Genomic DNA, 12,785 nt, shown 5'->3' on the forward strand with positions numbered 1-12,785 from the left:
GTGAGTAACGACACCCATGAACACCTGACCATATTTTTATGAAGGTGTGAGCTTGCTTAAAGTCATTTTCTCATATTATCTGTTTATTAGTTGCTCATTCATTGCTGTATATTCCTTCTGAAGTTAAGCTGTAACAGCACAAAATTGACAAAAAAATATTGGGGAAATAATGAATAAAGAAAATAACTTTTTTTATCTTGAAAATCCAGAAAACAAAAGCCCAACTTCTGTGCAGCTGCCCCAATATTCTGTAAATAGGTAATTTGAGGATAACTGATGTCATTTCCATCCTTCACTCTGTCACCTAGGCACAGAGACCAGGTCTGTGATATCACCAAGCACAGGTTAGAAGTAAGCAGAGTAAGAAAATTTCAAGTTCAAGTGATGTATACAAAGATTCTGAGTTTGAAGAGTACAGGATGCTGAATTCCAAGGTAGCACATATCTAATAGTTTAGGTATCTTACCACAAACCACACTAAAGAGAAATTCTATCAATAACAGATTTATACAGACTATAATAAATACTGTTCTATTACTTTTCCTTGCCAACTTGATACAACCTAGAGTCACCTGGAAGGTTGGGACCTTGACTGAAGAGTTGCCTCAATTATATTGGCCTACAGCCAGTCTGTGAGAGATTTCATTCCTGAAGATTGATGCCCCACCCACCGTGGGCAGCTCCATCCCTAGGCAAGTGGATCTGGGATATATAAGAAATTCAGCAGAACATAAGCCTGTACAAGCCAGCAAGGAAAGTTCCTCTTGTCTCCATGTTTCTGCTTTGAGTCCCTACTCTGATTTTCTTCAGTGATGGACTGTGATCTGAAGTTTTACGTCAAATAAGCTTCTTTACACCCTGCTTTTTGTCAGGGTGTTTTATTACCACAATGGAGATCAAACTTCCAAGTATTTTTTTCAGTAAATAGTTAAAAAAACATTTAATGTTTAGTAAGCAGCACAGTACATCTAGCGTCTAATAAATACATACTATTCAGAAGCTTGGGTTTCTTTTTTTCATGCTATGTGTCTGCCACTCTGTTCACAGACTTTCAGGTTTCAATTTTGAGATTTGGGCTTTTAAATAGAGAAATGTATATAGAGAGGCATCATCTTTACACTGTATGTGGAAACGCAGCCATCTGTATAAGGCAAAGAGTGAGGCGGGAGCATGGGAGATGGAATTGAAATAGAATCTGGCAGTGGCTCCATCTGCTGAACACATGTCCTCAGATGTGCAGCCTCTTCAGTGAGAACCTGAGCACATCTACCTGTTAGAACACCGCTGAATTCAAGCTAAACGTGACACGGCCCCTACAACAGACCACACACTTTAACTGGTGCTCATCAAACAGAATCTATCTCTTTTCTTGTTAGTGACAAATAGGCATACGTTCTGTGTCTGCCCTGATAGCCAACCGGAAGGAACTTTGGGTTATTTTCACTGATTAGAATTTTTTCTTATACAAATCTGAATGTATGTAAACAAGTGCACAGGAGGGCGCAGTGTGATACATAGAAAAGAGAACAAGAGAAAGGCTAACTATTCGGAAATGATGAGGCCTGGATGCCGATATTGGGCATGAGTTATGAAAGTGGATAGAAAGTTAATTGTTCTTCTGTTCTAACTCTGTCATGGATTTTTGTTTTTGACGGCAGATAAGTCTATAAAAATCTATTCAATATGGAGAGTGTAAAATCCAATGTGAAACTCCGTGGCTTCAGAATCAATGTTCAAACTGCAGAGAAGGCAATTGAGATATATAGACTTTGAAAGTTGATTTTTTTAGTTAAAAATTTATAAATTAAAATATCCAGAAATCTTTGAATTAGACTTCTAGACAACTTAGAATTTTACTGTATAAACTTAATGTGACTCTCATAAGACTAAGGCTACCATCATATCATGGATCCCAGATGGACAAAACAGAACTGGTTCAAAGTACTGCCACCATAAATTATATTAAAAGTTTTATTTTATTTTGAAAATTAGTTCTTTTTTTTGGTTAGAAAGTTTTCATAATCTAGTTCCTGTGAAATGTTTTTCATAAGGATTATAAAGGACTTATTAAATACAGAAAATAATATACATGCATGAATTAAAAGTTATTTAAGTATATTTTTAGTATAACAATTTCATGAGTTAGGTATAGAGATAAATTGTTAATATGATCTCTGTTTCTGTTATAACAATGTTATTAGGCTGTTACTACTTCCAAGATCATAAATTACATTCTGTTTCATACGACTCTACTGTCAATACCAGAATAATTATGATGAAATTTAACAAGGGGATTGCTAGTAAGGTTGATGTTTCTGGACTATTTTGGAGAGAGGGTGCTTGAAGGCTATAATTCTCTGACTTAACAGCAATATGCACTTAAATATATGAAGACCTTCTAGTCAAAGAGAGTACCAGAGCCTGTAGTGACCAAAGTGTCTGGTCCATAATTATAATCATGCATACACAGATTTCAAAATTTTAGTAAGGTATCGGTGAAGAGCTATGGAAGAACCTGTTTCACACGAGAAAAAAAAAAAAACAAAAAAACATACTTCCTCTCACATCCTCCCCTCCACCTTCTGATCCTGCCATTTGGAGGCTATGATGTCACACATATCGTAGACAAAGAGGGAACCAAGTCTGACCATTTTATAAACCATAAGCAATTTTATATTGACAAATTGATACCTTGTTCTCCTTACATAACAGTGTAATATGCACCTTTCAAATGTGCATAAATAATACAAAACAAAACTAGGTTTATATTGCAAGACTGGAGCCTTGCCTCTTACCTGTATAACCCAATAGGCACTCGCAAGTGAATCCTCCAACTTGGTCTCTACAAATTCCACCATTGAGGCAAGGCAGTGAGTTGCATTCATCAATATCTATTTCACACTTTAAGCCTATAATGTAAATCAAACACTGAATGGTAAATCAAAGAGAAAAGGAGTAACAAACACTCATTATCATTCGAAAGTAATGATCTCCATAATCTAGGCGTATAAGGAAGAGCTACCATCCAGTTGTATTTAATAAAGGCACTACATGCTTTCACACAGACTTAAGATACCTTACAACACTACATGGAAAGTAAAAAAAAGAAAAAAAAAATTAAGTCATTAAGGGAATGGAAATCGAAGCTTGCAAGTATAAATAGGAGCCACAAATTATAATTAATCATAAAACAAACCCCACGAAATATAGAATTGCTACCAAGGTCACTTGGCTCAAAGGATAGGATGGGGTCAAGTTTTGATAAATATCAGCTCACAAAGTAGATGCCCTGTAGTAGACATCATCTTTCCACAGGGTTCACACAGGTTTGCTGGGCTAACTCTGCTAGAAACCCTCTAAGCCAGGGGGACTGTGATCTACCAACAAAAGAGAAATGCCATCTTTCAAACCTTCCAAGTAGTTATGGCGCACACTTATGTATGAGACTCTTATGTAGAAGACTATTTATATGTCTTCTTTAAATATCTATTCAAGCGTAGAATTCTCGGAAAAAAATCCATCCATCCATCCAACCATCCTTTCCTTCCTTCTTTTGGTTTTACTTTTGTTTTGTTGCTGTTTGTTTGTTTTTAGATGGGATCTCACTGTGTCTCGCTGGCTGGCCTGGAACCCAACTTTGTAGTTCAAGCTGTCCTTGAACTCAGATATTCTCCTGACTCTGTCTCCCAAATGCTAGTATTAAAGACATGGTGCCTGGCAAGTTCTATATTTCCTATGAAATGTCGGCACAATTTTTTTTTTTTAAAGAAAGCATATACATGAGCCAACTGTGAGAAGTGGAATGCCAATATCCTTGCTAGCCTTTTGCTGTCTTTTGTTTCCAAAAAAAAATTTTTTTTTGCTTATTTCTTTTTTGGTGAATTTTATTTAAATAAAATTTTCCATGAAAAACTTTCATAGTTCATTGCATAGCTTCTTCTTCTTTTTTTTTTTTTTTCAATGCAGTTTATTCAGGAACCTTGAACAATCCTCGGACCCTGTGGGGAAAGCCAGCCCACAGCTTAAATAGCCTCTGGGTAGCCAACCCAGTCCTGCCACATGGGCAATGCAGATAGGTCCACATACATGGAAGCAAGCCAGATCCTCAGCCTTAGCCAAATGTGGAATTGTTCGTGACAGAGAGCACTCACCATCGGGAAGGTGGAAGGCGGAAACCAGCTCCATCTTTAAGGCATAGCAATCCGCAGCTCTCTACAGTCCCCCCTTTTTGTTTTAGACGCAGCAGGCAAGAGTAGAGGTCTGATCTCTGATATTAGAAATAAATTGGGACTTTGTACCGATGTTCATTTAGGTGTCATCCACCCAAAGAGCATCAGACCCGTCCGATACCTTTTTCTCAGAGGCGGGACCTGGGGTATCAACCCGCAAGCAACCAGACATGCTCTTCTCTGGGTCCAAAGCGGCTGACCCTGAGTGCAGTGCTTAGCCTCGCATCCTGAGCGTTAAATTTTGGCTTTTTATGGTATCCAACCATGCTTGGGGAGAATGTCCTGCTTCAATGGCTGTAAAGGCCTGAATGATCATGGCTGCATCACACTGTTGTGAGACTCTAATCTTGCATATATACCACAGGCAAACCAAGGAGACCAACACCAGAAGGCCTGCTAACGCTCCCATGCCCGCCCATTCCTTCAGGTGATTCATGGCTGCAGCAATCCATGATGATAATCCTGTGGCTAGTCCTGCGAAACTTGTGCATAGCTTCTTCTTTCAGAGCAAGAAAAAAATATTTTTAGAAAAAAATAAGGGATTGTTTTAAATTAATTGCACTTTTACAATGTTTTTTTGTTTTTGTTTTTGTTTTTGTTTTCTTTCACAAATGGAACTTTTTATTTTTTATTAATTTGTTTATTTTTATTAATTACAATTTATTCACTTTGTATCTCTGCTGTAGCCCCCTCCCTTGTCTCTTCCCAATCCCATCCTCCCCCCTCTTCACCTACCTTGCCTCTCTCCAGTCCACTGATAGGGACAGTCCTCTTCCCCTTCCATCTGACCCTAGCCTATCAGGTCTCATCAGAATTGGCTGTACTGACTTCCTCTGTGGCCTGGTAAGACTGCTCCCCCCTTCAGGGGAGGTGATCAAAGAGCCAGCCACTGAGTTCATGTCAGAGACAGCCCCTGTTCCCCTTACTAGGGAACCCATTTGGACACTGAACTGCCATGGGCTGCATCTGTGCAGGGGTTCTAGCTTATCTTGAAAGAACAATTCTCAATTTCATATGGAAAAACAAAAACCCCGAATTGCTAAAACAATCCTGTACAACAACAGATTGTCTGGAGGTATCTCCATCCATGATCTCAAGCTGTACTACAGAGCAATAGTAATAAAAAACTGCATGGTATTGGCAGAAAAACAGAATTCTAGATCAATGGAATCAAACAGAAGACTCAGAAATAATCCCACATACCTACGAATACTTGGTTTTTGACAAAGAAGCGAAAACCATACAATGGAAAAAAGACAGCATCTTCAACAAATGGTGCTGGTCTAACTGGATGTCTACATGTAGAAAAATGCAAATAGATCCATATTTATCACCCTGTACAAAACTAAAGTCCAAGTGGATCAAAGACCTCAACTTAAGATGTATTTTATTTTCTCCTAAAACTGTTTCTGGACAGTCTGTTATGTGAACCAAACTGCAAGTAAACATGGTTCTTACATCATCACCACAGCCAAAGTGTATAGTCCAAAGTCATGGTGTTCTCCTGAATCTAGAAACAAAGGAACAAATCTCCTCAGTGAACAAGAACTTCCACTGTTGAGTAAAAAATGAGAGGAGATGGGAAATTGTTTGAAAATGTTTGTGTTGGACAAGGTTGAGTGTCATGCTTTTAATTTGTGTTAGAACAAAACCTTGGACATGACTCCCAGGCTGTATTCCAGTTAAACCCCTACTTATGGTGTTAGCTTTCATAGTGAAGACTTTTTTTTTCTTTTTCTCTAAACTGTACAAAGGAAACTGTTAGATGTTAATGCATTTTATCTTGTTCAACCCAGTATTTCCTCTCACTAACATCGTCTAATGTGATCTGTGTTTAGTATCTCAAAGTCTGATTCAGTAGCTACACCAATTTCATACAAAACATGTTAAAATTAACTCTCCTCTATGTTACCTGTATATCCGGGTGGACAGAGACAGATATAACCACGCCCAAGCTGTTGGCAGGTCCCACTGTTGTGGCAAGGATTTAAAAAACATTCATGGAAGACCTACCACGGGAGGAAAAGACACATATCACATAGAAGTATGCAGTTCAGTTCAGACTGTTCCTACCTACAGGCCAGAAAGTTGCCATGGTGCCTCCAGGTGAGTTCATTCAAACTAGCTGGGTCAGTGCTGTATCATAGGAGCCTGCTGTGTGTGGGCACAAATGATGATTCTTCAAGTTAAACACATGCGGTGTTCCTAAGTGTTGCATGGTAGAATCCATTAGAGATGCTTTCGAAATATAGGAAGTACAGGGATCAAGCAAGGCCTGATAAAACAGAGCCTCTAGTGTGAAATCCATGCATTATTGTTTAAAAGTGGCCGGTGGACTCCATCACAGCACTGTTTTAGAGGTTCCTACGAGTTTCTGTGTCCAGACAGCTCACCTTCAAGTGTGATGTGCAGGGCCCTAGCTGTTCCCTATGCTGGACTATAGGAGGTTGACAGAAGAAATATAGTATCATTGGCATGACTTTTGGGTATGATGAATTAAAGGTAATGGCAGAATCTACCCCAAATATCTGAGCTAGCAGATCATCTTAAAAAAACAAAACAAAACTGGAAAGCAGTACTGGGAACATACTCATTGGTAGGACACACATCCAGCATTGTGGGAGGCCATCAGTTCAGGTCCCAACACCACACACACACACACACACACAGAGAGAGAGAGAGAGAGAGTAATTGGTTTTGTTATGTTCTTGAGTGATAGTGCTTAATTGTTCATATCTTGTTCCAAGAAACAATGTCTTTGGTCACAAAAATATCTAAATCATTTTGAAATAAAAGCTGGATTATCTTTTTAGCCCCATAAAAACCTTTGGTAAACCACCCTCCCCTTTCCAATGATAGGTCAAAGCGTCCCACATCTGCATGCGGCTGAGCAGAAATTTCTGGGAAAATAACTCCAATTTTTGGTACTAAGAACATCTAATGTTGAACTTTTTGAAAGTTCTTATTAACAATCAGGTAAATGCAAATCAAAATGACCCTGAGATTTCACCTTACACCCATCAGAAGGGCTAAGATCAAAAACGCAAGTGACAACACATGCTGGTGAGGATGTGGAGAAAGAGGAATCCTCCTCCATTGCTGGTGGGAATGTAAACTTGTACAAGTGCCAGAAATCAATCTGGCACTTTCTCGGACAATTAAGAATAGTACAACCTCAAGATATAGCTATACCACTCCTAGGCATAAATCCAAAATATGTTCCACTATACAACAAGGACATTTGCTCAACCATGTTTGTAGCAACTTTATTTGTAATAGCCAGAATCTGGAAACAACCCAGATGTCCCTCAATGGAGGAATGGATACAGAAATTGTGGTACATTTACACAATGGAACAGTACTTAGCAATTATAAACAAGAAAATAATGAAATTTGCAGGCAAATGGTGGGAAATAGAAAAGATCACCCTGAGCAAGGCATCCTGAAGCAGGAAGACACACATGGTATATACTCACTTATAAGTGGATATTAGACATACAATATACGATAGTCATATAAAATCTGTGCACCTAAAGAAGCTAAGCAAGAAGGAGGACCCTGGGTAAGGGGCTCAATCCTCATTCAGAAAGGTAAATGGGATAGACATCAGAAGAGGGAGAAAACAGGAAACAGGACAGGAGTCTACTACAGAGGGCCTCTGAAAGACTCTACCCAGCAGGGTACTAAAGCAGATGCTGAGACTCATAGCCAACCTTGGGCAGAGTGCAGGGAATCTTATGAAAGAAAGGGAAGATAGAAGGACCTGGAGGGAACAGGAGCTCCACAAAGAGAGCAACAGAACCAAAAAATCTGGGCCTAGGGGTCTTTTCTGAGACTGATACTCCAATGAAGGACCATTCATGGAGATAACCACTGCACAGATGTAGCCCATGCAGCTCAGTGTCCAAATGGGTTCCCAGTAAGGGGAACAGGGACTGTCTCTGACATGAATTCAGTGGCTGTCTCTTTTATCATCTCCCCCTGAGGGTGGAGCGGCCTTACCAGGCTACAGAAGAAGCCAGTCCTGATGAAACCTGATTGGCTAGGGTCAAATGGAAGGAGAAGAAGATCTCCCCTATCAGTGGACTGGGGAGGGGCATAGAAGAAGAAAAGGGAGGGAGAGTGGGATTGGGAGGGGATGAGGGAGGAGGCCACAACTGGGATACAAAGTAAATAATTTGTAATAAATTTAAAAATAAATTAAAAAATATCAAAAAGAATCAAAACTAAATATTCTTTCATAGTTTTCATAATTTGATAAAGGTTTTAATCCTGGTATTTTGTAATATGTAAAATTCAAACTATTTTCTAAGCATCCCATCAAAGAAAATGGTCTGTGTAGGAAGCAGACTTGCCTGGCTGCTGACTTCATACTTCTTTTTGTTATGTCCAGGGGCCGTGAGGGGTACTATGCTTTCTTCTGCTGCTGAGAAAGTAGAGCTAAAACCTAATAAGACAGATGGGCAAAATGTCAGCATGTAGTAGGTGTGGTTCATAATCAAACTCTCTCAAAAACTCTGGGTAAGGTTTGGTTGCCAAGTGAGTCAAGCTACACGTATTTTGTTTCAGTAATGCTAAACAGGAAAACACAGTCATGGGCAGCATGTCATTCCATCCTGGACTCTGGGAAAGACATTTGTTAGTTACCAAGTGCAATGTTTCCAAAATAATTCTTCTAGTCTTGTCATCAAAAAGACCTTTAAAGGTCTGGTAAGATGGTTCAACTTGCTGACCAGCAAGATGATCTGACTTCAATCCTAGGACACACATGGTGGAAATTCTAAGTTATGATTTGTGTAAGCTGTTGTTTGCTCTCCACATGAGTGTTGTGGCATGTGCATGCATGGGTGCCCAAACATATGCACTACATAAAGAAAGAAAAGCAATAAAATTGTTTTAAAAGACTGTAGAAGGTTGAATTAATAACCCCAGCTATCGGAATCCACCCAAAATGGTGATGAACAGAACAGAAGAGACCAGAGAGGCAAGCACAGGTAAGGCATCAAAGTGGGCTTTGTATGATACAGACTGAGAACTTACTTGAACAATCTGTGATGGATGTGGCACCAGTGATGGTTGTAGTTCCGTAAAAGGGACAGGCGAGGCAGAAGGACTTCCCTGCGTTGGGTTGGTAATAGTCTCGAGGGCAAGGATAGCAGGGTATTAAACCAGAACGGGAGAATTCTCCTACTGGACAGGGCACTACAAAGAAAAAAAAAACATTTGTGTGTATGGAATTATACATTATATTTAAAATAAGCCCTTTAACCTTTGGTTGTGAGACAGCTTCTGAAGTACTTGAGTCGCCTCTTTCTATTTGGAGAAGGAAGTCCCAGACACCTAATTAAATCAGTCAGCTGGTTTATAAGATGGGAAATGGTGCATCTGTGTTTATATATGCAGTAAACAGAGATGCATGTCTTCATAGCAGCACTATTTAGTACATAATATCAAGCTAAACATACACAGAATATGTATGTCTTAAGGTTCTGATTATGGGGAAAGAATGTAGAAATTTCACTTACTACTAATATTAATAGTAAAGAGTAATTTAAAATTGTGCATAGAAATAAACAGGGGGAAACTATTACCCTGCAAGCATCATTTGATGATGGTGTAAGGAGAACAAATACAGCCATAAAAGTCAATAAATTTGACCTTTAAATAATTTTACTGGACAGTTGATAATACTGTATGATAAAGTAGAAAGCACTATTGACATAGATTTCAGGAACCTTTTCTATAGAAAAAAGTGTCACAATACGAAATGGCGAGATGTGTTAATTTGTTTGCCTGCAGTGAAAATATACATATGGTATCAACATGCTATACACTTTAAACATATAAAAATTAGTAAATGAACAAGTTAATTATGTTTCTAAAGACAATGCCAGAGGTCAATAGCCTGTTTAATTCCATCCTGAAGAGTCAGAGTGAGAGGTGGTATCATTCTGGTCTTCAAGAAATATTAATACTTGTCTTATGGGGTGGATGTGTTGACAATGATGACAAAGTGCCATTTATGGGACCAAAAGCTTCCATATTTATAGCCACAAGCCAAAGGATGTGTCTGTGAGAAGAGATTAGATGCAAAAAATTGTATTGTATATGCACAGTAGTAATGCATGACATGTAATTGTCATAGTATTTATAACAATTTTGAGCATGCAAAACCATAGAAAGTGTTTTTTAAGAAATGTAAGATAAACACCAAAAACAAAACAATGCATCTGTAAACAAATTAATACAGAAAGACAGAAAATCAATAGAGAAAGATAGCTTGAAGGAAGGAAAGAAAAGAGGAAGGAAGAAAGAAAGGGAATGGAAAACTAATATATGTGAGGGTCCATTTTATAAGTCATATATACTTCAATTTAAAGTATAATAGTGTTGGTCTACTCTACAAGAGAGAGCTGAGTTATTCCTGGTTCTCACCCATGACAAACAGAATGTGGCTAACTATGTTAGGAATACTAAGAGGCGTGGAGACATTTACCAGAATTTCTGTCACATTCTGGGAATTAGAACTGTTTAGTTGCAAAGCTGGAGTTCGACAAACCTCAAGGCTTATTTAGAAGGCTAAAAAAAAGTCAAATATGAACCCACTTCCATATTAAAATTCCATTTGCTTTGTGGCTGAAGGAAGTTGGGGCAGGGGCAGAATTTCACTGTAGACTTTCTCTCAAAATTAGTTCACATATTAATAAAATCAGAGTCTCCAACAGATCCATCTCAAACATAATGTGAGACTTTGAGGTAAAAAAAAAATGGAGACTTCTTTGACACAACAGACATGGTTTATGGTCTTCACCCACTGTCTAGAAAAATCGTCTTCTCAAAGTTTTGGTCAAACACTAGATTAATGAGCACTACTCAAAGAATCTGTTAACTCTAAAACTTTTATCTACCATGACCCTGGCACAGTGAGACAGTTTAAATAGATGAGAGGACTTATAAAACTTATCATTTAACATATATTCTCCTATGTCTTATGGCTCTTAACTTTTGAGGACCACATTTCTTTAGATGCATCTCTAGACACACCCTTTCCACTGTCACAGGTAAGCTCCTCGGTTTGCTGGTTCTGAGAAATCTCAATCTCTTTTTGGTTGTAGCTTTGTGTGTAGAAATGTGTGCATGCCTCATAGTGTGGCATGGACATCTGGGACTGAGGCAGGCTGGCTCTTAGGAGCACTACTTGTTCAATAAGAAAACATCTTTTTACTCTATTGCCATCCACCTTAGGCTTTTAAGCAAGAGTATAAAGAATGCAAAGGCTCATACTTGCGAAAGTCATCATGTACACTTGTTTGTTCTAGTGAGCCTCTGTGCTACTTCAGAGGCAATCCACTAACATTTAATTCTAAATATGGCTACACTGGCTTTACAGAGAAACAAACTTTTGGAGTTTCTGGCAAGGCAACAGGTTGATTGTGTGTGTGTGAAAAGGTCAACTTTGGGCGCCCAACTCTATCACTCTTTATCCTATTGTTTAAAACAGGGTGTCTCACTGAACCTGGAGCTCAATAGACGAGACTGGTTGGCCAGCAAGCCCCAGAGATGCCCTTGTCCCTGCCTCCCCACTGCTGGAATTACATGTGTGCTGCTGTGCCTGGTTTCTTACGTGGCTGCTGCTGAACTTAGGTCTCCACACTTGTAGAGCTAGCATTTAGTGACTGAGCCATATTTGCAGCCCATCACAGATCAGTTTTCACCATCAGTCCTGGTTTTGAGATAGTGTGAAGTTTTAATCTTCTAGTTTGTTTACATCTTCAGGAATTTGTGGTTGGATATTTATACTCAGCTAAGATGTTTGAGATATTCAAAGCGGAATGTGGACTTTTCATTTCTGTTTAAACCATTAGCTGCCACAGTGCGATCCTGGACTAGTAAAAGCAGGGATTACCTGAATACTAGGTACAAATGCACATTATACCTAGTGAATCAAAACTGTGGAACATGACCCAGAAACCTGTATTTCCATGATGCCGTGAAACCTGTCTTTTTATGATGCATATTACTGAGGCCTGGGATAGAAGTCCTGTGCTATATACAGAGAATCCATCATCTATACTGAAATGCTGATGAGCTGGAAAAAAGGAAGTCCCTGTGAAGAGACAGTTATTTACATTCTTTGTATACTGTGGTCATTCCGATTTGTTAAAAGCACCCCATTCCTCCACACAAAGAACTTAACATATGTAAATAAATCTAAACATCTAAAGCACTGATGATAACCTCCACAGGCAGAGATGTCCACAGCTCCTCTTTTTACTGTTGTGGTGGGTTCTGGACATGAGAGGCAGTTCCGGGATCCAAATTCTGGCTGATAAGTACCCAGCGGACACGATTCACAGGTCTCCAGCCCACTGGAAGAGTAGGTGCCTTGTTTACACTGAGCTGAAAAGAAACATACACTGCAATGAGCAAAGATTAAGCTGCTCAAAATTAGCTGTGTGAAGGGTAGGGCTTCCTCAGCCTACGGCATGGTGGAAAAGAAGACGTGAACTCTTCTGCCATAACCACTGACATGGTAGAACCAACATGCTTTTGTAT

General features: G+C 39.0%; 1 protein-coding gene across 1 annotated transcript in view; it reads right to left on the minus strand.

Moving 5' to 3' along the window:
- The window catches only part of Svep1 (sushi, von Willebrand factor type A, EGF and pentraxin domain containing 1), a 191,394-nt gene that overhangs the window by 68,115 nt on the left and 110,494 nt on the right, over window positions 1–12,785 (minus strand). Inside the window, exons 18-22 of the mRNA XM_060379952.1 lie at window positions 12,468–12,629; window positions 9,270–9,431; window positions 8,585–8,676; window positions 6,142–6,238; window positions 2,796–2,909 (exon numbers count right to left, since the gene is read on the minus strand). Of these exons, the coding sequence (XP_060235935.1) occupies window positions 2,796–2,909; window positions 6,142–6,238; window positions 8,585–8,676; window positions 9,270–9,431; window positions 12,468–12,629 (627 nt within the window). The remainder of the gene's footprint in view (window positions 1–2,795; window positions 2,910–6,141; window positions 6,239–8,584; window positions 8,677–9,269; window positions 9,432–12,467; window positions 12,630–12,785) is intronic.

This window comes from Meriones unguiculatus, chromosome 3, assembly GCF_030254825.1.
Source record: "Meriones unguiculatus strain TT.TT164.6M chromosome 3, Bangor_MerUng_6.1, whole genome shotgun sequence".
In the NCBI taxonomy this organism is placed as follows: domain Eukaryota; kingdom Metazoa; phylum Chordata; class Mammalia; order Rodentia; family Muridae; genus Meriones; species Meriones unguiculatus.